This window comes from Pezoporus flaviventris, unplaced genomic scaffold (genome assembly GCF_033815535.1).
Source record: "Pezoporus flaviventris isolate CSIRO_AGI_PZ_B2104156 unplaced genomic scaffold, CSIRO_AGI_Pfla_v1 ptg000037l, whole genome shotgun sequence".
Taxonomy (NCBI): Eukaryota; Metazoa; Chordata; class Aves; order Psittaciformes; family Psittacidae; genus Pezoporus; species Pezoporus flaviventris.
The window spans coordinates 10121797-10147826 of record NW_026892585.1 but is presented as its reverse complement, the minus strand read 5'-3'; the positions used below and the strand labels follow the sequence as shown (position 1 = coordinate 10147826).

Sequence of the window (26030 nt, the reverse complement as noted above, 5' to 3'; positions counted from 1 at the left end):
AGCCCAACAGTGGTAATGCCTTCATCACTTCCATGCTCGTATAAACGGCAATGTCAACAGCTTGTATTGTTATCATAGCAGAAAGCAGCTGAAAAAGGAGATGAGGGATTACTTTGGGCCCCCTTTGATTGCTTTTCCTCATCTCCCCTTCCCAAAGCCTTGGAGAGGGCACCTCTCTGCTTCATTGCTGAGTAAAGTCCCTTCCAGCAACAGGGCTGTGACGCCGGGGGAGCAGTCTAGCAGCGCGAGTGACACCAGCAAATGCAGTGAGAAATGGTTAAAAATACAAGCCCTAAGAAGTAATGCATATATGGTAAAAGGTTTAATGGAAGGAGTTACTGAATGGAAAGAAAGTGTAGCATCATATATATAGCATGGGAGTTTGCTCATATCTGCTTTTCTCTTCAGTGGTGCTCGCACACCTTTTTTAGGAGAGAAACCTGAATATGGAAGCAGAGGGGAGCCTGCACAGGTACCTCCTCTCTGCCTCTGGAAGGGGCTGCTCAGGGCTGCCAAGCAACACTTGGTGATGGGCATGGAAGGAGTGGGAGAGCCCTTGCAGGACACTGGGGGCAGCCGGTGCGCGGTAGCTCCTGATGGGCTCACATAGCTTGTGCTGGGCTGCAGTTGGCAGCGAGATTCAAGATTGAGCCCTGCTAGTTCAAGCTGTATTCATAGAATAGGTAGGGTCTAGACTGTACAATTAAGATTATTTTTTTTTGGGGGGGGGGGGTGGTATAATGCTGCGATACTTAAAATTACTTTTTTTAACCATATGCTGTTAAATGATTAAGGCTGGGTTTTTTTCTTAATGAAAGTGAGTATCCTTTCTGACATTATAGCATGACTTATTCTTAATATCTCTTAATAGACAGTATTTAAATTTTCCTTTGAAAAATGCTCTCTGTGTAAGAAGGTGCTGTTACTTTAAATTTCCATGCTTCACCAGTGCTCAATTTTAAACCGTTTTTACATTATACTGTAAGTGAACTGTTTTTCCATACAAAGCAAGCTTTTTTTTCCCTTTTTTAGTTGCTAACTTTACTACTGACTATGTTTAGATTTGGGGGAATTTGTACTGCGTGCCAATCTGTAATTACATTCAAAAGCATCCTTCTCTTCACTTCTCATTTCCGTTCCCCAGGAGACAGAAAAAAATAGGTTACTAGAAAGGTTCCTCTAAAGAGAGTGAAGAGAAGAGCATGGTTATTGAGAGATAATTGCTCAAAATGTTTACTAATGAGTGACCACTAGAGTTAGATGAATTGTTCATGGCGTAGAATTTATTCGGTGAATTTAGCACTGTTATCGTCTGGCAATTATCCCCTAGGCGGACTGATTATTACCAATGAGTTATTACCATGATTAGACAGTGGCCATTTCTGTGAATGCATTTCAGCCTATGGATCGCTGGCAAGAGATTTCTTCTATTCATCACCCCTCAAATGTGACTGGTCATCCAGGTTGTGTGCTTTCGTTCCTGCTCCCTGACTGGAGCCTCTTACAACGGGAGGAGCAATTATGACACAAATTCCAAACACCTTATCTTTATATTCACATGGCCTTTGCTGCCAGCAAAAGGAGATTTTTGTTGCAAGAAAAAATAAACCAAAAAAGAAAACCAGGAAAAAGAACTATTTCCCAAGCATTCGCAGGGGGGAAAAGCAGCAGCAACCTTATTTAAATACCTCTTCTTGAAAAGTTAACCCAAAGGGGCATTGACAAGGTCATTCAGAATGTGAAATAATTCAGTTCTGGTGAACCTTGACTCTCCTCTGCTATTTTGTTAGGAGGGAACCACTTTACATCCCCAGCCTTGAGTTCTTTCCAAATTGAAAGCCCTTCCCCCCACAAGGCTTTAAATATTTAAAAACAGAAAAGGTGTTTATTTGGTTGAAGTTTTTTTTACCTGATTTTTGCATTTACATCTAAAATAGCTCAAGCAAAATTTAGGGTCACTTTCACAGATAATATATTTCAAGGTAAAGAAACTATCAAGACTTTGTCTTTCATGAAAGACAGCATAATTTTTTCTTGTACATACCTGTAATAATTTGTTGTAAATCCTAAAAATTAAGTGGATCAGAAGCTGCCAGTCTATTTTCATTAAAATATTCAATTTCTGTGCACTAAGGCCCAAATCCCAAGCCCAGTGAAATGAATAACAGAACTTTTAATTGCTTCCAGTAGACTAAGTTTCAGTACTAAATCAGCCTTTCAAAGCTCTGTGGCATTAAATAAGTTAGCCTTTTCATACCCACATAGACATATCTAGGTATAAGAACTCCTCAGCATGAATCATTTACACATATGCACTGTAGATAAATCCTGCACACAGGAGATCACATGAATGCACACACTTATCTGCAGGAATCTATTCATATTACATTGGTACAGGTACAGCTACATGGGTATACAAGCATGTCTTGGCATAGATATACTTCTGCTTATCCCTTCCCAAATCTTTGTTCGCAAAGTGAAGCCATCATCAACTTGTGCTTATACACACATGCAGGCAAGTCCATATTCATATTCCCAACTGCATGTGCATACAAAACTGTGTGCATGACTACACAGAGAGATGGACACATACAGTATTTTCTGTCTCTCAGGTATCTTTTTCTAGAGTGGTTCCCATCTTCTCAGATTCCTCTGTGTGCTCTCAAGTTATTCTCCAACCAACCAACCTCCCTCGTCACATTTTGGTACAATTAAACAGATTAATACAGATGGCTTTCTTCTTCTGGAAGTAACTTGCTTTCATTTGCTAAACTTAAAATCTTTGATATAGTATGCCAAAGGGGAAAAAAAAAATCAAGGGGAAATAGTCTTGTTTTCTAAAAGCCAAGGAGACTGCATTAGAAAAAGATGTGAGAAAATCAGCTCAGATGATGATTCACGGTCACATTTCTCAGTATCTTGTAAAAAATAATAATGATCATTTCTGATCTCTAGATTTCCAGAACTTGTAGCATCCATCAGTTTATCTTTTTCCTTTTTCCCTTTGCCTGTTTGCTTCCTGCGTTGTTTTACTTCCAGTCTCCCACTCTAGTGAATCTTTGCCTTTTAAATAAACTAGAAGAGAGAAACGAGCTCCACTCAGAGAAGCTAGATAAGCATAAGGATCTCTAGGATTCAGGATCTTATTAGGTAAAATAGGAGCTTGCAGGAAGGTTGCCTTGCGTGGAGGAAAAAGCCTTTGGATTGTGCCCTCTCGTGGCCATTCTTTATTCAGCACGGATACCTGTGCCATTAAATGCGTTCACTTTCAACTGCAAATCGATTAGATTTAAACGGGCATAAGCAAACCGTCCTTTCTTCCTTCCTGAACTGCCATCCTATCTTCCTGGGAACGGAGTGGGTGTGTGTATGTATCTGAACATGAAGGTAGGCATCTCATGATCAAGTCAGCTCACCCTGAGTTCAGTATGAAGTGATACAGAAAGGTAGAATTGGTCTAAGTAGCTGTCAGACTTGTCTTTTTTCTCCCTGATGTTCTCCTAATGGTAAGCCTTTGGATTTCAGTATTTCCATCCAGTAATTCCTATCACCTTCTCGGGGGCTGATGTTAGCAACCCATTTCATTGGTAGTTTAGTTGCCAGGATCAAATTCACTTGGCAAAATCCCAGGTCTGCCTGATAAGCTATCTATTTAACATAAGGAAAGAGTTAGTAGCCAACCATATTTTATGATCATTGGCTGTCTCCGTTATAGAACCTGTTGGATTTGCTTGTCACAAAATTATATTGACCCCTCTTCTCAGAAGACTAGTTTTAAGACCTTGAAGTAACCCACAGAGCTCTGGCACAGCTACCCACATAGCAGAACTAATCGAGGTTAGTAATCTTAGTCTGATATGCAAGTAGAAAATAATTCCCATGTTTTACTTGTACGAGTGCCAAAGGACAGTAGGGTGCATTTGTAAACTTTTGCCCAATACTTGTGGTCATTAGCTTTGCAAAGATCTGCCTGGATTTGTTAGCTGTGAAAACTACCTGCCAACTCTTTTTCTGGTTTCCTGGACGTAACTACACCTGTGCTTCACTGCAGGTAGTTCACCCTCTAATTGTCTGAAGCCTGTGTTCCTTTGAATTTTGGTCTGTTTTAGAAAATAGCAGTCTCGAGCCAGAGCCACGTGCACAGGGCACTGTTTGTTCATTCACTCCATTTCATTGTATGTCTGAGGATACGGCTGATGAAAGATGGAAATACTACTTTTTTATGAAGGCAAGCAGTAAATGTGGCTTCTGAAAGGTAGGGAGAATGGCTGGTTTATGTCAAATCATACCCAAAGGAACAAAAAGCCTAACGTCTTATTTCTCTTTCCATAGACCTTTATTTGATACAATGTGAGATGTTTCCATTCATTTTCACTGATTTCTTATTGCCCTCTTTCGAGGCAGAGTGAGTTTCACATTAAAAGCAGGAAGAACATTGACCTGACTGTGAGAGGAGCACATTTATTCTCCTGTTTGGTGTTTTAAACTTATCCATACTCTTCCCAGTTCCCACACAGTGAAAAATGGGGACTGTCCATGTGGCTATATTCTATTCCTGTCTTTAACTCACACTTCCTATATGTCATGTCACTTTCCTGCTTTTTGCCTCACTTTCCACAACAGGAAAAATAATACTGCTTTAGCATTTGACATGTAATACTGCTGGTGCATGAGTGGGAGAGATCTCAGGTAGAGCTTACTTAAGTTGCTGTATTATTGGCACCTGGAAAGTGTGGTAGATCCTCTGATGTTAGCAGGGCACCAGATGCGAATGGCCATGGATGAAAAATATGTTTTATCAGTCTGAAGTTACTCCAGAGAGTGGAGTTATCTTTTCCATCGTAAGCCCAAACCCCAGAGCTCAGTTTCTAGGTGCTAATTGCTCCTCCCTCCTCTCAGATCAAAGTCTAGCAAGTTTAGGAAAAAGGGCCGGAGCAGCCCTCCCGCCTTGGCTTCCAGAATGGGCTTAGTGAGAAGGTGGAGAACAGCAGCAGGGAAGAAAAGGCATGGGAACACAACAGATGCCCCTGTCCTTCAACTCCATAGCATCAGTCTCCTTAAATTAACCTGGCAAGCAGCGGTAAGACAACCCTATGTAAATCAAACTAAGTGACGTGTTAGTGTTGGGTAGCTTCTGGCAGGGGGGATCGGCGGCTGGACTATTGGCCAGCGTGTGGGCAATGGCACGATTTTCACTGCTCACGTGGTCCCGAGAGCCAATGGCTTCAGGAGCCGCCGTTGGAGGGTGTCGTACTGAGTAGGCATATATCAAATTCCAAATTCCTTTGTGTCAGAGCTCAGGAGAGACAATAATGTGTTTACAAATGATTGGGACTCACACAGGGAAGAGAAACCACTGCTTATGCCATATGTGTTTCACTGTGCTCAGAGCGAGCTGCTGAAAACCAGGTGGGGAATCCGACTCATAGATAGCTTAGAGATTTCCTTGCTTTTAAAATCTCACTTCTAAACTAACACTGAGCCACCCTTGCTTCTAACGACCTCTGGCATTGACACCTCCTGCCTGCTTTCTGAAGTGGAGGGGATGGAAAAGCTGAAAAGCGTGAGCTTTCATGCTGAAGGAACTGAAAATGTGTATATTGACAAGGACTCCGAAGGCAAGGGTTCCTTGTACAGTTGGAAATCGGACAGCTAGCAGGAATGTCTGCTCTTAAAAGCATGCACACTTCTTGTGCATGGCTTCCCTGCAAACAGAACATCTGAGTCAACAGGTTTTCAGGACTGGAAACTCTGAGTGTTGTCTTAATTGTTTATACTGCTGCAGCAAACTTTTAAACAAAAATGCTTGGAGTTCCTTTGCATACTTTGCCTACCATATGCTGTACCAAACAAAACAATGACATTCTTTTAAAACCGTCTTGGCAACAGGAAAAATGCTTTGGCTAGACAGCATCATAAAAAGTTGCTGTTAGCTAGATGATAGAGTTATTGTGAGATCCTGCTATTGATGCATGTATAAACATATTCACATATACTAACAGATATATGTGCACGTACATATACATTGAATTCAAATGGGTTCTGGTCCTATTCATGTAGGAACAAGACAGTAAAGTACAACTTTAGAGCTGTTTCCTATATGCAGCTGATGTGAGCCTTAAGCCATTACTTAGTTAATATCTATATTCTGAGCTCTTACTGTATAAGAGTCAGGGAAAACAGAACTGTGAAAGATTAGAAAATACACCCTACCAAGGTTGCATTTTTTTGGCAGGAGCATTTTAGGAACAGAATCTTTTTTCCAGTATGCAGAAGTCTGCATTACAAGTTGGATCAGCTACAGCAACTTGTCCGGTTCTATTGAAGTCATCTGACAGTCCCTGCAACTCTTTACTGCCGAAGATGCTGTGTTAAATTACAAAAAAAGAAGAAAAAAACCCTAACAAAACCCACACAAAAAACCCTCTCACTTCTAAAAGTTAAAGCTGTTTCATCTGATTTCATAAATTCCACTGTAATTTTTACATGAAAGGGTTGTTTCCCAAGTAGTTTGCAGAGCTCACTTTCTATCTTGATAAACTCCCCAAAAGGCTTCAGCCCTTTTTCCTTTCACCATCAGCTCTGCAATCCAGTACTTTGCTGCAAGTACTCTGGTTGTACAGGCACAGTTTGGAGGACCCCGCTGCAGCCTGACTTTCTGCTCAAGATTGGTTAGAGAGCTTCCTCCCTGTGTGGCTGACTGTGCTTAGCAAGTGTAATCTGTAGCCAAGACTAAGAAAAATCAAATTCCTTCAGAGTCCTACCCCCCCCCCCCCCCCATCCTATTCCTCCTTCTCCCTTCCCCCAAGTCTCATCCTATAACCTTGCAGAAAACATTATTCCTGAGGAGAAGGAAAGAAGTTAATTGCAGTTCTGGCACAAAGGATATTTTACAGTTTTGTTTTTCAAGCACTCACCTGATTCCGCAAAGGTGATGATTTCTGAGGTTTGCTCCACAACTTCATTCATTTCAGCTCTTCTTCCAACATCATCCTCTATTTCCACATAACCATCCTCTCCCACCTTTCCCACATGGAGTTTTTTGATGGCATTTAAAAGTGCTGCCTTGGGCACCGGCTGGGTGATATTAGGTCTGTCCCTCAAGTGCAACATGTTCAGTATGTGCTTCTTTACTGCTTCCACCATCTCAGGCTGTGAGCTGGGCACATCCTTTGAGAGCGTGGCGAGGGCACATGATGGACAGTCAGTGACTGAACTGTGCCCCTCGGATCCTGGGGTTGGGGAACTCCTCACTATAATCCAGCAAAGCACCAACAAAAATCCTCTCTTCCAAAGCAAAGGCATCCTGGCAGCAAAAGTTGTTGTGATTCCCTTTTTAAAAGGCCCTGCTTTTCCTCCCCCTTCACGCACAGTTTTTTTGGGGCTGGTTTGGGTTGTTTGTTTGTTTGTTTGTTTTTCCTTCTCTTCAGCAAATTCTCTGGAACAAGAACCAAAAGTTTTCTGTGAAGTTTTGTTTGCAGGTTCCCCCTCTGAATGCAATAAGTGCTGTAGATGTTTGTGGCTGTCAGGGAGAAGAGTTCTGACTCTGTCTCAGAGTAGGAGAGAGACACAGAGAGAGGGAGAGAGAGAGAGAGGACGGATTGGCCTAAAGTGAGTGAGTGAATGAGAGAGGGAGGGAGTTTTGTCTGTGAGTAAAGGCTATGATTAGGAAGGGGGAGGAACAGGCAGGCTGGCTTCCTTATGCTCATTGCTCCCCTAACACACACCTCTCTTCAAATATCACTACTCGTGGTTTCTGCCCTCCCCCCTTTCTAAAATCTCTTTTCATTCCTGCAAATTTAATCCTTTTTTTTCCTGTTTGTTTTTTTTTTTCTTTCCTCCCCTCTCTGTTTGACCCTCCTGGCTCCCCCCCTGCCTGTCATCACCCCCCCACACCCCCCCCGACCCCCTTTTTTTCCATTCCTTCCCTTTTTCTGTTGTTTAGGTTTGGTTTGTTTGTTTTATTCCTTCAACAGTATCACTGGCTTTAACTGAATAGAGGGGACATGAATGAATGAAAAGACTGAAACCTTTTATTAAGGAGCACCTTGCTCTTGGTCCTGCCTGGTATAAGCAGGGATGTTAAATAGCTTGGGAATGAGATGGGAATGAGAGCAGGGGCTCTGAATATTTTGGGCAGAATATTATTCTGCCTTCAGGAGAAGAGATCTTTTCTGCTCACTTCTGAATGCTGGAGGTTATCAACACTGGCAAGAGATCTGAGGGGAGCAAAATAACACTGTTTGGAGGGCTACATAATACATGATACACTCTCCAGCTGCAATATGCAGTCAGGCACTGAAAGCCTAAGCAGGAGCTGGTGCAGCACTTTATCTGTGACATGCTAAGGTAGTGCCCGCAGAGCAGAAATATCTCTACTTCTCTGCTAGCCTGTGCCTAGAAATTCTCAGGCAGATATATTTAGGTTTGGGGTTAATCAAGTAATGTCTGAAAAATGCTTTGAAGGTGAAAAGTGTTACATGTCATCTGGCCAAATCATACTTGCTCCTGACTCAGGCAAACCCCTCATTGATGCCAATAATAATTCTCTCTGAGGGAAGGCTGAGTAAGATCTACATTTGGCCCACTGTTATTAGGAGGCACTTTTTTGTTTCATTCATTTAAACCACACAGAGCAATCATAACATTAGAATAAGACATTGGGAATGAAAAGCAAGCTAAAACACTGTGAGGAGCCCGAGTTTCCACCAGTGTTGGTACACCCTTGCCAGTTCATGCCCCTGTGGGTCTTGCTGTGCAGTGAAAAGGCATTCCCAGCGTCACTGCCATGGCTTAATGTTGCCTGTGCATTCTGTAGCCCCTGTACCCCCTCCGTTCTGTTCCTTACCTAGCAAGGGTGAAGTTAGCAAACTCCCTCTCGCTGGAACTTGGTAATGGAAAATGAAAACACTACAGCTGATAGACTCTAACTTCTGAGGTTCTTTCCCTGCAGACTTCAACTTGTACAGATTTTCTCAGAACAGCTTCTGCTCTTTTAGTATTTACCCTCTTTCTTGTTTTCTTTTCAGTCTCTCTCTCACACTTGTGTCTTCTCAGGTGTGCTTACTTCCTACCCAGCAAATATTCCACTTTCTCTATATTACCATCAACCACTGTATTTTAGTAGAAAGGAGTAACTTATAAATATAAGCATTGTAAGGTCTCTGATTTCCATGAGATGACTACAGGCACATGGGTTGAGAGACAGGTAAGGAATTATAGTTAGAGTAAATTAAACACACAGAAGTAATTGAACAATCAACCAAAGTTTTACAAATGTTATATATTGCGAGTCCTTTTCAATTAAGCTCTTTTATAAGTCTTTCACTGTTATAAGGCATCCACAGTACACCGTCATCTGTGTTTTACTGACCTCAGTTGCTATACTGTTATATACTGTTACACTTACGGGTCTGTCAGCATTATAAACCCTGCAGCCATTCTTATAAACACATCTTTGTAACACAAACCTTGCTATAATACATCTAAATTTCTTGGATCTTGTGAACAGCCCAAAGTCTGTTGTAATTATATGAAGTCTGAAAGTCAGCTTGAAATAGAACTGAAAGTTTAATTGGACGAAAAAATAATTTCAGATGAAAATATGCAGTCATGATTAGATGTACTAACAGATGACATAATTAAAGGGGTTATTTATAGTTCTAATATAGCACCTATCCCAACAGTGTCTGATGAAAAGTAAGGGATAGGCATAAATCAATATAAAACACAGATAAGTATATTTGGGTTCTTGCTGTGGGGTATACATTGCTTGCCATATATAACAGGTACACTTATCACAGACAATCTCTATTACATATAGGTATAGCATATTTTACTTGCATGCCATGATGATGACAGATTTAACATTAAAGCAGAACTTTCTAAACCCCACTGTTTTCTAAAAGCAAGTCTGCTGATACCGCTGGTATCTACTGCAGTTGTACTTAACATACATAGATATATAGGAACAAAAATACAGAGTGTTCCAATAAATAGAGAAATAGTGGTTCAGACTGTTTCTATAAAATCACCTGAGCTGCAGAGCTCTGTATATGCATTCATTCAATAGACCCCTAACAGCATGCACAGGAATTAAAAGTTTCAATTTTAAAAGAAAAAAAAATCTGATGTAAAGTTTTACCTCTCTAGTCCTGACTCTCAGAAGGAGACTGCTGTATTGTGCATTAAGAACTGCTGAAGTTCCTCTTTGTGGTATTTATAATGCGAAGCTTTATACTGTACTTCTCATGTGTACACTCACATATAATGTCTGTCAAAAGTAAGTGGGCCGGATCACTGTGCTGGATTGGTTAATCCTGTTACATCAGCAATTGACTGTTTTTCCTGTATGAGACATACTTCTGGTAATTATCTAATGGAAACTCCTAATTGTCTAGCATGACAAAATATCGTGGATTCAACTTGTAGTGGTGATCTCTGTATCCATTTAAAGAATAGAACTTAAAATCAGACTGAAAGCAAACACTATGAGTCAGGAAGACACACTCCAACTTGTTTTACTGCACAGCTAGATATAGATATTATTAGATGTAGATATCACTGATTTAGTTCAAATACAGTATTTGCCAGAAACTTAATTGCTAGTTTGCAAATTGTTTTCTTCTTCTTTCATACTTAAGAATATACCAGATAATCTATTTGCAAATTTGGATTCGTTTCAACTTCAGAAAAATGCACTTGATTAAGAATCCTTTTGCTGTGGATGAATTCTGTTTTAAATCAATCTTTGTATAAATACGTCCTTCTGTTAAGTTAGGGATCCCTTTAAAGCTCTTAAAAATGAATCATATTGCTCTTGTCCAAGTCTCCTGGCTTCTTGACGTGTGGATTGCATCACGCTATTAAAAACTGTTTAGACATCTAAAAATAAGTTACAATGAATGACAGGTCACATTTTTTGCAAGTGTGATATTAACACATGTGGAATAAAATAAAATGTGATTTTCATTCCAGTTTACATTCATGAGGATCAGAAATCACTGTGCCAATTAGGCAGTACGAAAGTAATATATATAAGGTCAAAAGTAAATTCAAAATCCATCTCCTTTCTTGAACACACATAATAGCTGGCTTTATGTGGTACCGTTTATGACAAATGGCATGATCATGCAGTCTTTACTCATTCAAAACACCCACTGATTACCAGAAAATCCCCATCCTTCAGATTTTTTTTTTTGGCCTGAATCGTACTTATGATTGTATTTTTATGTCCTGTTGGTAATGTAAGTTTAATCTGTCTTGGAATATGGCTGATCTGGATCAGGGAAGGAAGATTTTAAATTGTCAATCTACAGTGATACCAGGGAGCCCTTATAGCAGTGTGGATTCCAACTGGTGTGTGTGTGTGTGTGCTGTATTCACATGACAGCTTTGGTAGAATGAGCAAAAAATCAGGAGTTAATGGGAAACATATGACCACATAGGTTGTTTTGTTTCCCAGGTTTAATATGCATATAACAAGTTTCCAGGCTGTAACATGCTGTGGATTGAAGCCTCTTGAAACAGGTTTCAGTAGCTTTCCTGAGATCTGACTTTGGGGGTTCCAGTTATTACAAAGAACAGCTTTTTTTTCCCCCCCCTATTTTTTTTCCCCCTTCAGGGACAGTGAGAGACAAATAATGGGCATGCACATACCTAGTTATTTGCAGGGCTGTATTTTTAATGGGGACCCTAAACCCCAGTTTTGGCAAAGGACTTTTCCAGCAGGATGGAATTCTGTTTTTCTCAGGACCAGACTGAATTTGGTTTTAACTGGCACCCTGAAACTCTTTGAAATTAGTTACATACTGGTAGTGCAGTGACTGTTGTAATTTGGCAGCAGACATATGCTCAGCAAGAGATCTTGTATTGCACTGGTTTTACAGAGAATGGAAAAATAGCCCTGAAAGTAACGGAGTTATCTTCTCCGTGGCCTTGGAGTCGTGTGGGGCTCCAACCACAGCGGCTGGGGTGACGGCGTCCCCCCCTGCTGATGCAGCACCCAGCCGGTCCATAGCTTCTCCCACAGCAGCAGCGGGTCAGAGAATTCCCAGTGTGAAAGTGTGTGGTCTGTGACAGGAGAAGCCTACCTAGGGAAGCACAGCAAACGTACGTGATTTATAGCGCAGGATAACTTTTGAAAGGAGATTAGGAGAAGTGAAAAGCATTATTCATTTCAGAGCATGCTCCTTATTGCCTCGGGGAGTTTGTGTATAGCTGTACCAAAGGCCTAATGAAAGCTTTACTCAGTGACTAATTTTTTTTTTCACACCTATTTCTCTCTTTATAAATATTTTTCTCCCCACCCCTCCACTTCTTCTCATTTGGTTGAACACAGCAACACCTGCTGGCAGTGGTCCGGGAGTACTGCTGGAAAGACCCACTGATCTAACTCTTCAGACCAGCTGCCATTAAGCACTGCCAAGCCATATTAATGAGCTGCCTCTATTTTTACCCCTTCCTGCCAGAAAGGGCAATTGCTCTTGGGAAAGACTGTAGCTGTTTTTTTGTTGTTGGTTTGTTGGGTTTGGTTTTTTTTTTTTCTTTTTTTTTTTTTCCTGGCAGCTTCAGAATCCAGATAATCCCTGTTTGTTTCGTGAAGTTGTGATTTCTGACTTTCTTGATAGCACTGATTGAGACCACATAAAGCATCTGGGTGATGCTGAGCCTACTTTGCTGGCTCACAGGCATATTTTAGTTCTCTGCTGGATCAGAAATAACTAAAGAAATGGGAATAGAAGAGAGAGGTTATTATTCCAGCAACCTGTCTCTTTATTTCCTAATTGTGGGTTTTATCTTCCCATTAAAAAAAAGATGGACCAGTGCCACTTCATTATTCACCTAGTGGAGATTGTGTGATTTTTCTAGCTATTTTGGAATCCCAAATTGCAGACAACAGTATTTGTGCATCTCCATTCCTGCTTTGAAGAGCAGTCACCAGAAAACACATTGGCAGAGATTTCTGTGCAAATCAGCTGGAATCTCACTCTGTTGTACCTTATTTTACTGTAATAGCAAGAAAAGATATGCCAGAAACTTATATTTAGAAGTTTGATGTTTCTACTTTTATGTAAGTCGGCCAATTAAGACCAGTCTTGCTGTTGCTGCTAGCTTTAATGCTTATGTGCTGTTTAGAGGGGCCAGTGATTTCAATCATAATTAGTGAGCTGATCAAAAAATAAAGTTCAACTGAGGATAAGAACTCGGTCTGGAGGGTTGGGTAAAGAATTGCTTTCAAGTTCTTGCCCTTTTTTAAACATTAATGGAAGACACTTTTTGCAGGGGGGGGCAGAATAAGTATGAATGTTCTGTTCTAAGAGAATCTTATATAAAAGTCAATCTGACTAACAGAAGGAAGTATGTTAATTTTCTTTCTAAACTATACCTATGTCTTCCTTCATGTCATTCATTGATCTTTTTTCTTGCCAACTCATGGAACAGTGAGCTGTTTCTTAAACAGAGATATTTTTATGTGCATGTTATTTTTACGTGTTGCCATTTTACACTTAAAAATAAAAACCAGGAGGTATGAATACATAAGCCAGGTGACACAGATGATGGTATTAGTACGATGTGATATGACACAGATGTCTTCTATAATCAGAGCTTGCTCAAAGCTTTGCTTTTGGGGGAAAACCTATTTACAAAGTGGATTTTCTAGAGAGTGTGGAGTTAAATTATAACAGTAAAGGGTAGTCCAAAGAGCTGGAGTTCACACAGCTTGTTCACTTGACAGGTGATTTTTCAGTACATTACTAGAAAGGTCCTTTTTTTCCCCTCAGAAACAGCTCTGTAATGTGTAAAATGTCTTGAGTGATGCTGTCTTCAAAGATATTTCCAGAGGTTATGATTAGAGTCACATCAGTGATTTAAACCACACAGGGAGGCAGCCCCAGATGACAGATCCTATTTGGTTCCAAGTAGGGTGAAAAATTTATGGCTAAACTTGGAGCAGCATTTAATATCTATAGGTGAATTACAGCTATTATTGAAAGGTAGATTCCACTAAATTAATTTACATGCTTTTGAAGGCGTTGCTACACAAACTAATTCTGTTGTAATTGTACTTCGATCAGTGGAGTTTTATTAAGGATATTATTGAGCCAACTGCAAAGTAATGGGAAATGGTTTTATTTCTCTGACAAACCATGAATTCTCTGTTCTGTCTTTCTTTTACTACAGTTAGTCAACCACAGTGCACAAAACTGTGTAAGTACAGGCTCCATTTAGCTTTTAGGGCCAATTCTCTATGCCACTGAAGTTAGCGCTGGCTCAGGGAGCAGAAGTCAGTTGAACCAAGCTTTGACTCTGAGGCTTAATATTAACCATTGGTGGCTGGAAAGAGGAACAAGAAACTGGGTCGTAGATAAAAGCTGTTCAGATGATTATTCACTGAGGTACTTCCCAAAGTAATATTGCCTGTGGATTTTAGAAAGATTTACAACTCTGTTTGTAAGAGGAGGGCTGGAGCCTGAGTTAATGTAAATTGAGGGAGCTCTCCTGACTTCACAGACTGGGTTATGTCAGTAGAAGATATTGTATTGTATGTTATTTTATTTTATTTTATTTTAAATTTAACTTCTATGTATTAATATCTGGGTTTTGGTTTTTCTTTTTAAAAAAAGATCCTGGCTTTCACATTGTAAGAAAAATAAGAAAGGTCCAATTTCATCTTGGTTTAGCTCCCTCGATGATGGGGATACATTTTGCCTGTTATGTTTTGATTAGTTTAAATCTGCTGATGTGTGGGAGGGAATTGAATGAAGCTCATAATCTTGCCACTTTCGTTAAGCTGAACTCAACAAGAGGTTACGCTGGCAAATCTTCCAAGGTAGTCATCATGCACAGGCCCTTGGGAAAAGCTGTGGTGCCACACATGGACAGATATTCCCTCTCTGTGAGAGTGGCTAGCACAGAATTGGCATACTGAGGACACCAGCAAGTGGCTTTAATAAGGTATGTTGATCATGTGCATCGTTGCTGCTTTGCCTGTTGTGAATCCCCTGTGGAGCAAATCACTGCGGAAAAGTAAATATATCCTGCAGTGAAAACGGGGAGGGGAAGCCTGACTGCTTACAACTTTTTACTGGGAGAGTATTAGATGGGGACCCAGGAAATCTGGATTCTGTGTCTCTGCTCTTGACTGCTGAAGACAAGTACCTGAACTCCCCATCTGTAAAATGGAATCACGATCTATTCTGAGATTTGTGTGTCAGAAATGGCAAAAAAAGCCCATGCTGTTTCTTGGTTTCTCATGACCTTTGGGATCTGAATGAAGGATGCCACAAGGGTGTGCAGGTGAGGGCACAGGCACCATCTGAACTTGTCTGACATCAAGCCACGTGTTGGTGCTCCCCATGCATTCTCCTTTTCCTTGGCACCACCTTTCCTTGGTGACTTTAAGTGCTGCTTTCTGAGGCACCAGCGAGCTTCTAGGAGAAGCAGTTTCTAGCCCTGCATCACACAGGAGGACCTGCTGGGGCCCTCGCAGGAGCAAGCTTGAACAAATATCTGTGTCTTCACTGAAAGTCTCACTCCGCATTTTGCCATTAGCCACCCAATTCAGGAGTTCCTTAACTTGACAGGATGTCCAGTTAAAGCACATAATGTGCGGTGAGCAACACCCTGCTGTATTCTTACTGTCAGCACTGATTTTCATATTGGTTATTTAAAACAGTGTTCGGACTCATGTCCAACACGGATACAGGTTACCTCTAAGGGATGGACTGGGGCTTAGTGATTATTTTCAGGGAAACATGGGAATTTACTGAGAGCATTTCACATACGGGGAGGTGAGGGGAGTAAAATAAAGTCAACATTTGTTGGTGTAATGGAGCTGCCCCCCTCCCCTCCACGCACAGACTCACATTTTAACAAGCACTAGAGATGACCTTGAGTTTTCCAGGTTCAAATGTGAACCTACCTAAAGTTTTGAGAATTTATCCCCAAATTTTCCTCAAATCTGGGGCTATAACACTTGAGGTTTGACTTGGTAGCACTGAGCTTAAACGTTTGGAACGGATACAGGATCCTCAAATCTGGATTTAATTCACTAATCCACTTCCGTTAATTTTTCTCATGTGACTTCACATTTTATGGTGGAAAATTTATACTTGTAGTTCAGTGCAGGTGGGAGGTATAACACATAGGCAGTTAAATATCTACTTGCCTGCTGTCTGCCTACAGACTACAATGCTCGTGAACAATAAGTTTTAAGCCTGTTTATCAGTGAGCACAAAATTGTACCTGCCAAGCTTTGTGGTCCTGTAGAAGTGTTTTTAAAGTGAGTTTTATGACACCCAGTAACAGTTGGGGGAACAGAGGGTTGATAGGCAGCAGTGATGGCCAGTTGCCTAGAATATCAGTTCCTCTTCAATAACTTTTGTGTGCCAACTATGAACTTATAAACAGTTATTTTCTTTATTCATTGTCTGCTTATTGGTGTCATGCCCTCATGGTGACTCCTGCTAAAAGGGGTGACATAAGGTAGCTCAGAATAAAGTTTTTGTGTGCAAACAGGGCTCATCTGTGTTTCTATGCACACATTTTTTAATTGCTCCTTTGAAGCTGCCCATTCAGGGACAGTAACCAAGCATCTCGGAAGTATAAAACCAACAAAGAAGTGTTCAGATGTTTCTCAGGAAGCAGATTCCTTTTTCTTTTCTCTTTTCTTTTTGGGGGGGGGGGGAGGAATTCTGATTCTTTTTTCTCCCCCCTTAAACTGAATTTAGCTCGTGTGATCAGAGCCAAATGACAGTTCTGAACAATAGTGTAATCTGCTTGCTCACAGAAGAGGTGCAGCAGGGACAGCCGTAGCACAGCATTCCTCACCCACGTTCTTGAGTTCATACAGGCTAGCTTATGCCCTTGGTCCAGCAAGTTCTTGGGATGCTCAGCAGAGCTGCCTGCTGTAGTGTCTTGCTTTGAGTGGTAGCTGAACTGAAAGAAGTGAATCCTTTTGTACAAATCAGCAAATAGCCAATCTGGAAGTGACATTCAGGGAAGTATTCCCAGAGAGTATCTGCAGTCTAGGGAGAGAGGGGTCTTGGAGGTATCATTTGGAGGTGACCAAACTTATAAATTTAATGAGCAGTGGCCGTCAAAAACACCAAGATATGTTGGGTGTTGAGAGGAAGAGTGTGAGAGCAAGACAGAGGGCACCATTTTGTCATGATATTAAGCACTAGAGCGCTCAGAAGGTGGGTGTTGTGTACAGTTCTGGTCTCTACGTTTCAAGAAGGATGTAGTAGAGTTAGAGAAGAGCCACTAAAATGATTAAGGTTGTGGAGCAGCTGCTTCATAAGAAGAAATTGAAAGGCAGCTGGGAGAAACAAAGGCTGTGAGAAGATGTCCTTGAGATTTAGGAATGGATTTAGAAAATCATGAAGATGGCAGATAAGGTGAATGCCAAACTGTTATCCACCAAATCCTGCAGTACTAGGGGGAACTCGTTGAAACTAGTAGGAGAAGATTTAAAACAGATACAGTGCTTACACAATGGAGACTGAGCTTCTGGGATTTGTTGCCACAGGAGGCTGTGGAGGCAGACAGTATCAGAAGACTCAGAAAGGTTCATAAAAAACTACCAGAGGGAATAGGCAGGGACGTATCCTTTAACATCCCTAATACAAAAATTGCGATGCTGGGGAGTTTGAAGGGATAGGCCTGCAGAAAGCGGCCAGGCTTACATTCTCTCTCCAAATAACATCTACTGTTGCCACTGTTGGGATGAGAAAATGGGGTTAGACGGACCACCAGCGGGACCGCAGGGAGTTTCTCATATCTTTCGTGGTAGTGAGGCGCTCCTATCTCCGTGCCATGGAAAGAAGAAGAAAGTTCCTGAAGGTGATTCAGAGCGAGACCTTACTGTTCCTGCCCTGAATCACCCTCAGAAAAGCCTATCTCTTGCCACCAATTTCAAAGGAAATCTACCCTAGACAAAAGTTAGTCTTGTGAATAACCACGTTAGTCACAATTGACACAGGTTGGGTTTCAACTTCTGAGCTAGAACTGCAAAAAGGATCATATACAAAAACTCAATCCAGACCCCTCACAGTCATTTTGCTGAGTGTTTTTAAGAGCAAAAACACTGTATCAGATTATTGGTTAACTTTGATCCCAGGCAATTGGAAACATTTCCTCAGCCAGTGATGTTGAAGCAGTGTGTCAGGCTCTGGTTAAGATGAAAAGTTAAGAAAACATCTTTTGTATACCTTAAGACTGCTTTCTCATAGTCTCAAAGCTGAATCACTGGGAAAGACTGCCTCTGCTGTCTAGCTGTTCGGAATTGCCCAGGTATGGCTGGATGTCCTAACATTTATGGGAAGCCTGCTACATGTCACCATCTGGAAGTGGAAACAGGCTGTGAGGCTGGAATTGCAGGACAACATCAGAAAGCAGGGAGAAAGTCAGGAGGTGATTCTTTTGTGTACAGCTGCCTCAGTGGCTTCCTTTGAGCACTCCAACTCATAGAAATGAAGTAAATTCTTAAGTGACACTGGTACTTGATTACCTGATCTCTACATACAATGAGCTATTTAGACAAGCAGATATAGACATTTTTGGACATACATGACTAGAGTTACAGATGTTGGGAGACGTTTTTAGGTCTTTGCTGGAAATCTGGTCATTCCAGAAAAAATAATACAAATTGTTCTCAAGCATATTCTGAAATTCAAGAATAGGCTAAAATAGAGTAAGAACTGCACAGAAACTGAACTTGCCTTTTAAATGTGTTATATGAAGTTAAGTATAAGGGGTAAAATAACTGAGCACTGCTACCATGAATATTTGGTATTCAGGGAGTATGTAGATCTTTTCAGAAATCAACTGATTAATCACCACTATGTCCTTGAAATAGGTACACATCTTTTCTAACTTAGAATATTCAAGGTGGGAGCTTGCTCACAGTGCTTAATTCGCTGTCCAGGGCTACCAAAGTTGTCTGTGGTCAGGATGGAAATGGGAACCTGCCATGGCTCCCAAGCTTTTCTGGCTACTTGCTAAAATACATTGCTACCTACTTATGAACTGTTAGACCATTCTAAGCTGCACAAAGCTGACAACAGAAAATGTTTAAGATACAGTTAACTGGTCTGTGGTTGAACATTTCAGTATCTGTAGTACTCCTCAGCTCATCTTCTGGCTGACTTTCCAGATATTAGCACTGGGACCATTATTCACTGATTCACTTTAGAAAATTCTTTTTGTTTCCCTCACAAGATGTCTTTGTGAAAATGAGAAGCACAGTGTTATTAGTGTTTGGACAAGTAAATGGTTAGCTTGCATACTCTATCTTTTTTTTTAATTAGTGTTCAAAAAGGGCATTCAAATTGTTCCAGCTCAAAGAATTTTTTAGTAATGTAATGTCAAACCTCTGCAGTTCCCATTTGGGACTGTTTTCTTAGTCCTTGTGGGACAGAGAAGTCGAAAGTAGTCTCATATGCCCTTTTTATTATCAGTGCAAATGCTGTCCACCTAACATGAAAAAGTTAACTTGATAGAAAGAGTCCAAAGTATCTGACCTTCTCTTGGGGCACCTCATAGTTATACTCAGGGCCACACAATGCAAGGGCTGTTACTCTACAGGGGTAAGAATTCAATTTACACTGGCAGTGCTTTCACAAGAGCATTTCAGTTCAGTTGGTAAATATTTCCAGGTGGCCAAGTCTAATTTTAGGGAGGGCAAATTTGCAAAGGTTAAATAGCAAGCAGGATTGCTCTAAGTCTCTATCAATTTGAAGGAAAGAAAATGTAATTAAACACAGCATTCTTCCAGAGATTAACGAGAGGCTCAGCGTTCTATATTCCATGTCTAACTTTTCTGTGTTGTTGCTGTGAAAATCCATACCCCAAAGATGCAGAAGTTCTTTTTGCAAAGATATTCTGGAATTAGCAATGAGGAAAAAAGTTATTATAATACCAGCAGATGAGGCAGAAAATGGGGATTGTGCAGCTTTGGGTTGGAAAGGTGAGTGGGGTAGGTTTTGATCAGTTTTGAGTTTGCTTGTGCATGCATTTAACATATAAAGTCAAAAGGTTGCTGTAGGCCAACTGAAACATCTTGCAACTGTAAAAGGAAGTGGAAGAGTTAAAATGGTGGCTCCTATTCAAAAGTTCCACCAGGAGCGTCCTTCCAGTTTCAAGGGCCCTTTGTGCCGTCAGATGCTGTTAGCCCCTTGCTAGTCATTGCTACAGAAAAAAAGTCCTCCACAACACACAACTAAGTCTGGTCAGTTTGCTCAGCTGCTGTTGATGTCACCCCTTGCCCACTAAGAGTAAGTTACTGTAATAATCCTCCCCTTTTATTAATCATAACTTTGCAGAAAGCAAGACCTGGGTGACATCACTGTTGAAGGAAGAGGACTGGCAAACTCATGCTCAGCTTTAGTCAGCTTTGCTATAACATCTCTTGCATGTCATATGAAAATAATTACCAGCTCTCACTTTCCATGTCTGACCAATCATCCCCTTTTTTCCACTTTATGAGACCACAGGCCTTTGCCTATTTCAAACACCTGCTGAAGGTGTAATCTATTTAGAGATGAAAGAGAATATCTTTAACTGGAAGCTGGGGCATTCCAGGGGATCCTCATAGGATGAAGTCACCTGCCATAATAAAACATTAGCAATATTTATTATAGTGAAAACATTATCTTCCATAGTATAACATGTTAAAGTACTTCAGATACAGGCTTGTCATCATGCTCTGAATGCGAGTTCAGTATTGGCACATTCCGCTATGTATTTTCTGCTCTGCTTTTGTTTTGGATAACAAAAACTGTTTGCCTGCTTGTATCTATCTGCCTAAAAAGGCAAATAAGCCAAATCCCAAGGGCATTTTTTTAATTGTTGATTTTTTTGAAGGATATTTAATTAGTAATTTGCTAAGAAGCCAATGTCTTTCTAGTCTTGCTGACCTATTGCATAAGACCAAGGAAGAGACCTTGTCTTTTAACTCCCTATTTCAGTAATATTGACGTCAAAAGATACCTTCTTAGTTCAAGAGAAGTGCAGTTGAGATGAGAAATTTAGGCAATAAGTGAGGGTCATTTCATTAGAGCAAGTGACTTATTCACATCAGGGAGGACTTCAAGTTAGACAGCCTTCATCTCTTAAGGGCCTTTGTCTGCTTTGGGGCGGGGGGAGAAGGGGGCTCCATATTATCTGTTATATGGGTACATTTCTTTTTGTACAGAATAGATTATTGGCGAGATTGGTCATAAATATCTACCTTTTTCTTTAACTATCTAATTTCTATTGCAATCCATAGCAAACTCTCTTTTGACTTCAGCTAAACTGGAGTAAGTCTCGAGTTGTGCTTGCTACAGTCAGTAGTCATTTCTACCTTTTCAGTTTTGTGGTGTTTAAATAATTGTAATGTCTCTCTCCCTTTCCAAGTAGGCTGGGTAGTTCCTCAAGAAAACATCACAACATGATATAACTGCAGAATAATAGATTTGACATCTTATGATCCAACATCACCTCACCACAAGATAAAAGATGTAGAATTTCACTCACTGATACCTGCATTCACATCTCTCCAATGTGACCAGGTGCTGATATTCACTCTTCACATGTCCACTCTTGATAACAAAGATCCTAAGGACCAGGGTCAACAGCATAAAAAGTTCCTAAATTCTCATCAAAATAATTAGTTGAATGTGAATAGAACAGAGAATGTGATGGATTTCTTGGTAAATTACTTGTGTGAATAACTGCCATTAGTAGTAGGCAAAAGCACTTTAGTTCCAGTTTAAATTTAGCTAGTATCAGTATCCAGCTACTCTACATGGTCATGTGTTTGTATGCTAGTTAGAGATGCTTCTGCTGTCTGATACCTTCTGTTACTGTAGGGATTTGGAAACTGTCATTAAAAATTGCATGTTAACATTCTCTTTTGAAGGTTAACTCTTTGAGCTTCATAAGTTTATCAACACTCTTCCCAGGTTAAGTCTTTCTTGCCTCTTTCCTGAAACCTTTCTGATTTTGTGCCCCTGATTCAAAACCTCAGTTTGGTTTTTGTTTGTTGTTTTAAATGTAGTTTCACAGACTGAGGGAGCAGCAGTTTCTTACTCCTTTGCAAGGCAATACAAAAAGCTTTGCTTATTTAATTTATTAAATAAATTAAAGCTCCTGATTTTATTCCCCAGGGCAAAATGCCACGTCCTGTGAGTATGACATGTATTCACTGTTCAAAGATGTATCGCACTGTCTCCACAGTACTAAGACACCTTCAGTGCATTTAAGCAGAACATAATGAAATTGGGTCAGCATGTAAGACAGGTCTCCTATACACATCACTGTCAACTGGGCACTCTGTGTAAGGGATCTACTATTAGTACTATTACTGTGGCACCAAATTTTCACTACCTTTAGCCACTGCCAGTAATGATTTCATATTATATGCCATGTTATGTGTTCAACTTGCTATGCTAAGTAACACTGTAAGGTTTGGTGGAATTAAAATGAATTGCCCTATTCTATGCAGTTCCTCACGGATAGTTGTTTGTCAACCAGCTGTTAGATACAAACTCACTTATGTCTCTGATGTAGATATTACCACATTGATTTTGAATTCCAAATTCTCATTGGTATTCCCTGACACCAGATTGCTCTTCTTCATATTTTCACTCTATTTTTTTTTTTTTACTGAAGAAATCCAGAATCAGTTATTTTGCCCTGTTCAATGTCTTAAGTGCTCAATGTGCAATAACTATTCTTGTCCTATGTACGTGTTTTAATCAGGAAAAGGTAGTTAGACTTAACTGAATCTTTAAGAATCAGATAGATTGTGGTGAATCTAAGGGGTTTTCTTTCTAATAATCTGAATTTTCTCTTTATTTTATAAATATTAAAACCCAGCAATTGGGTGAGAAGAGAGCAATGAAGTCAATTCCTTTAAAATGGCTTGGAAAAATGCATTTGACTTTGGGAATGGTTAACATAAATACATATGGTGAACAACATCTGTAGTTATTGCTAAACTAGGAAGTAATCCATTATAAAACATGTATGCAGTCTCCCATATTCTTTCTTATAGAAAAAATACAGAAAAATATTTATCGTGCATGTTTACCCTCCTTCTGTCATTACTGCTGACAGAAAAATTCCAAATAGAATTTGACCTCATGTTGCTGACCTTCCTTTTCTGCCTGATTTATAAACGACTTGGGACAAGAAGTTTTGGGTTTTTTTTTTTGCAATTAACACTTACTGATCGTGGAGTTTCATTAATACTTTTAGCTTCCCTTATCAATTATTTGCATTCCTCTGTGTCTAATTTATATTCATTGAAATAGCATTCTGTTCCAAGATTTCAGCAGAATCTATGGCTTTAATAGGTACGAATTGCTTTAGGGAAAAAAAATCATATCACGGAAGAACACCTATAGAATAAGACATCTAGAGAAATACACATTACTAAAGATAAGGACCACTTAACCTCATGTCAGCTGATCATGCTTAATCTTCCAGTCCCTTAGGTTAACCATAAATTGCCATAGTATTTAAATGTCATTCCTTCTCAAGGCTGTTTCATATTCAATATCATGTTATTTGTTGTATATACCATTTTGCCTAATTTTGTACTCCAGCCTACCTTGAAATATGCTATAATCTTTCAAAAGTACTTGTCCACGTCAAGACTGGACAGTGTTATTGGAAGAATGCAAGGAACTTGCACTGCTACTATACGTAATGTACTTTGTTCTGTGAAGAAAGGGGATTTTGGTCTCCAGGCCATTAATCTGGCACCTTTTATGAACATTAAATTCAAAGCCAAAAATATTTAGCCTAGGAAATAAAGAATTCTGTATCCATGTCAAATCTCAAGGAAAATACAGGCAATCGGAAGTTAATTGCCCAGTTTAGAATTTGGCTGTAATTCCTTAGCATGCTTATTCATAAAATTCAATGTGCCTAGATCTGATAACTTGCCCCTGTATGACCACACTGAAGTGTTTGCATTTTTACATGATAATATACTTGAACGTGTATTAGCATCATGCTCCGGATATAACACACCACCAAACAACATTATATATCTTAAGTTGTAAGAAATCTTGATTTCTGCAATATTTGCTTGATTGAGTTTCTCTGTGTTCATATATGATTACATCTACATACATGTATATACTTGAATAGATGAGTATGGGGGGTTTGTGTGTGAAGCGAAGTGCTTCACCAGCCAAAAGTTCGGAAGTAACAGAAAAGAGGTGAACTTCTCAGGCGTGTCTACGTGGATTGTCCTGTGGGTTGGGGATGGCAAGATCATTTATGCTTATTAAGCACAGTTTCTTTGGCCTGTATATGCACCACAAAAGCCATATCTCATTCCCTCAGATCAAAGAGCAAGGGCAGAGTTAGTGTCCCAATAGCAGACTTCCTAATGGTTGTTATAGTAGGGCAGAGCAATAAGAAACATTGCATTATAGCATTCAAGTAGATAAGGCCCACTAGTGATTTCTTAACTTCATTTAGTCATCTTATATAGTTACAGATGACTGAGACTGCCGTTTCCATATTAAGGTGTACCAGGCAAGTACGGCAGCCATCAGATGTATGGTGTCTTGCTAAATGTTTTCTCATTACTTTTCTTGTGAAAGCCCCCCTTCTCAAGGGCTTTGCATCATCTTTCAATTCCAGCCTCTGACATCCATTGAAGAGTATTTTTTGAGGGAGTGGCCCTTGTGGACTGTCTTCTCCCGAGATTCTTCTTTGAAAACAGGTGTCTGCTCTTCTTGAAACTAGTCTCTCTTTCTGCACTACAAGTCAGAGATTGCACAGTAAGAAGGTCATGCTTCTTAGAGCTCGCAGGGTGATCCGGGCTGTTACAACTCATGGCACCTCAGGCAGAAAAGTGCACAGACCACTGGAAAGACTAAACACTTGTCACCATCCCTCTTGGCAGTCAAGAAGGGGTCAAGGGACTTCTGAGTTTATCACAGACATTGATTCTAAGCATGCCTGTCAGCATGGGTCTGTGAGATCCATCAGCTGTGGTCACATACCATGTATTTCCATTTCAGTGGTTGTGTGCTCAGCACCATCAAATGTGGCATGTTCAGTACTGTATAATAGATAGACAACTCCTCCAACTGCTAAACTGACCATCTCAGTCCCGTCTCTCCCAGAGCAGAGTTCTCTAACTCTGGTGCATTTGCAATGCTTGCCAAGCTGGGTATCATTCCTGATTGTCATCTTTGTTCTTGGATACTTCTTCTTTGTATCTACAATTTAAAGTCTTCTTTGGTGACAGCTCAGATTACCAGTAATATAAATATCATTGTAACCATTATCTCTGTCCTTTTTAGCTGCCTTTCAACATTCGGTTTTGTTTTGGGGTGTTTTTTTGTTGGTTGGCTTGTTTTTTTCTAGTAGGCCTTTGTTTTAGTCCTAACTATTCACAGATCCCATTTTCAACCATCATTGCATCATATTCTCCTGGAGTTCCTAAAGACTTTAATTAAAATGTCATCTCTTCCAGACTTTGTTCCTGAGAAATCATTGGGAAAGAAGTTCTACTCATCATAGAGGAGAAGATTTGGAAGTATGGGAAGTTCTCCATCCTCTGTTCTGGGACATGACTGATCTTTAAAACACAATTCCTCTTAAAGCTCCTAGTAATTTCTGTTGTAGCACCATACCAAATGCTTTACTGAAATACAAACTGTCTTACGTTTCTAGGAAATTTCTGTTAATATCAAAGGAAGATGTGGATGTTCTGGCACAAAGTAGCTCTGATGAAGCCCTGTCCACTTTTTAGCTGTTCATTTCTCACCTGCATGTATCTGCCTGCTCTCAATTCTTCTTTCCTTTAAAGTACTCCTGAGATCAGGCAAATGCCCTTTTTTGCCTGGATCACACTTCCCTCTGTTATCTCTGGGTGCCATGTTCAAAATTTGCCAGTAATACAGTACTCCCGCAGCTTGACAGCTTTACTAACAGATTGTTACCAGGCTTACTGTTTAACAGGCCAACTTAAAAAAATAAAGTAAAAATGGGGTATGAGTTACCTTGTGATTTGA

The 26030-nt window shown here is 40.2% G+C and overlaps 1 protein-coding gene and 2 long non-coding RNA genes across 4 annotated transcripts in view; 2 read left to right on the top strand and 1 right to left on the bottom strand.

The window, feature by feature from the left end:
- Positions 1-10223, bottom strand: part of INHBA (inhibin subunit beta A) — a 20962-nt gene extending 10739 nt beyond the window's left edge. Inside the window, exons 1-2 of the mRNA XM_061464664.1 lie at positions 10145-10223; positions 6918-7438 (exon numbers count right to left, since the gene is read on the bottom strand). Coding sequence (XP_061320648.1) covers positions 6918-7305 — 388 coding nt within the window. The 5' untranslated portion in view covers positions 7306-7438; positions 10145-10223. The remainder of the gene's footprint in view (positions 1-6917; positions 7439-10144) is intronic.
- LOC133274997 (uncharacterized) overlaps positions 1-26030 on the top strand; it is a 170031-nt gene that overhangs the window by 61521 nt on the left and 82480 nt on the right. The window lies entirely within an intron of this gene.
- On the top strand, positions 5308-26030 carry LOC133274998 (uncharacterized). The gene is made up of 2 exons (XR_009745360.1): positions 5308-5409; positions 25490-26030. It is a non-coding gene; the product is annotated as an uncharacterized LOC133274998 (long non-coding RNA).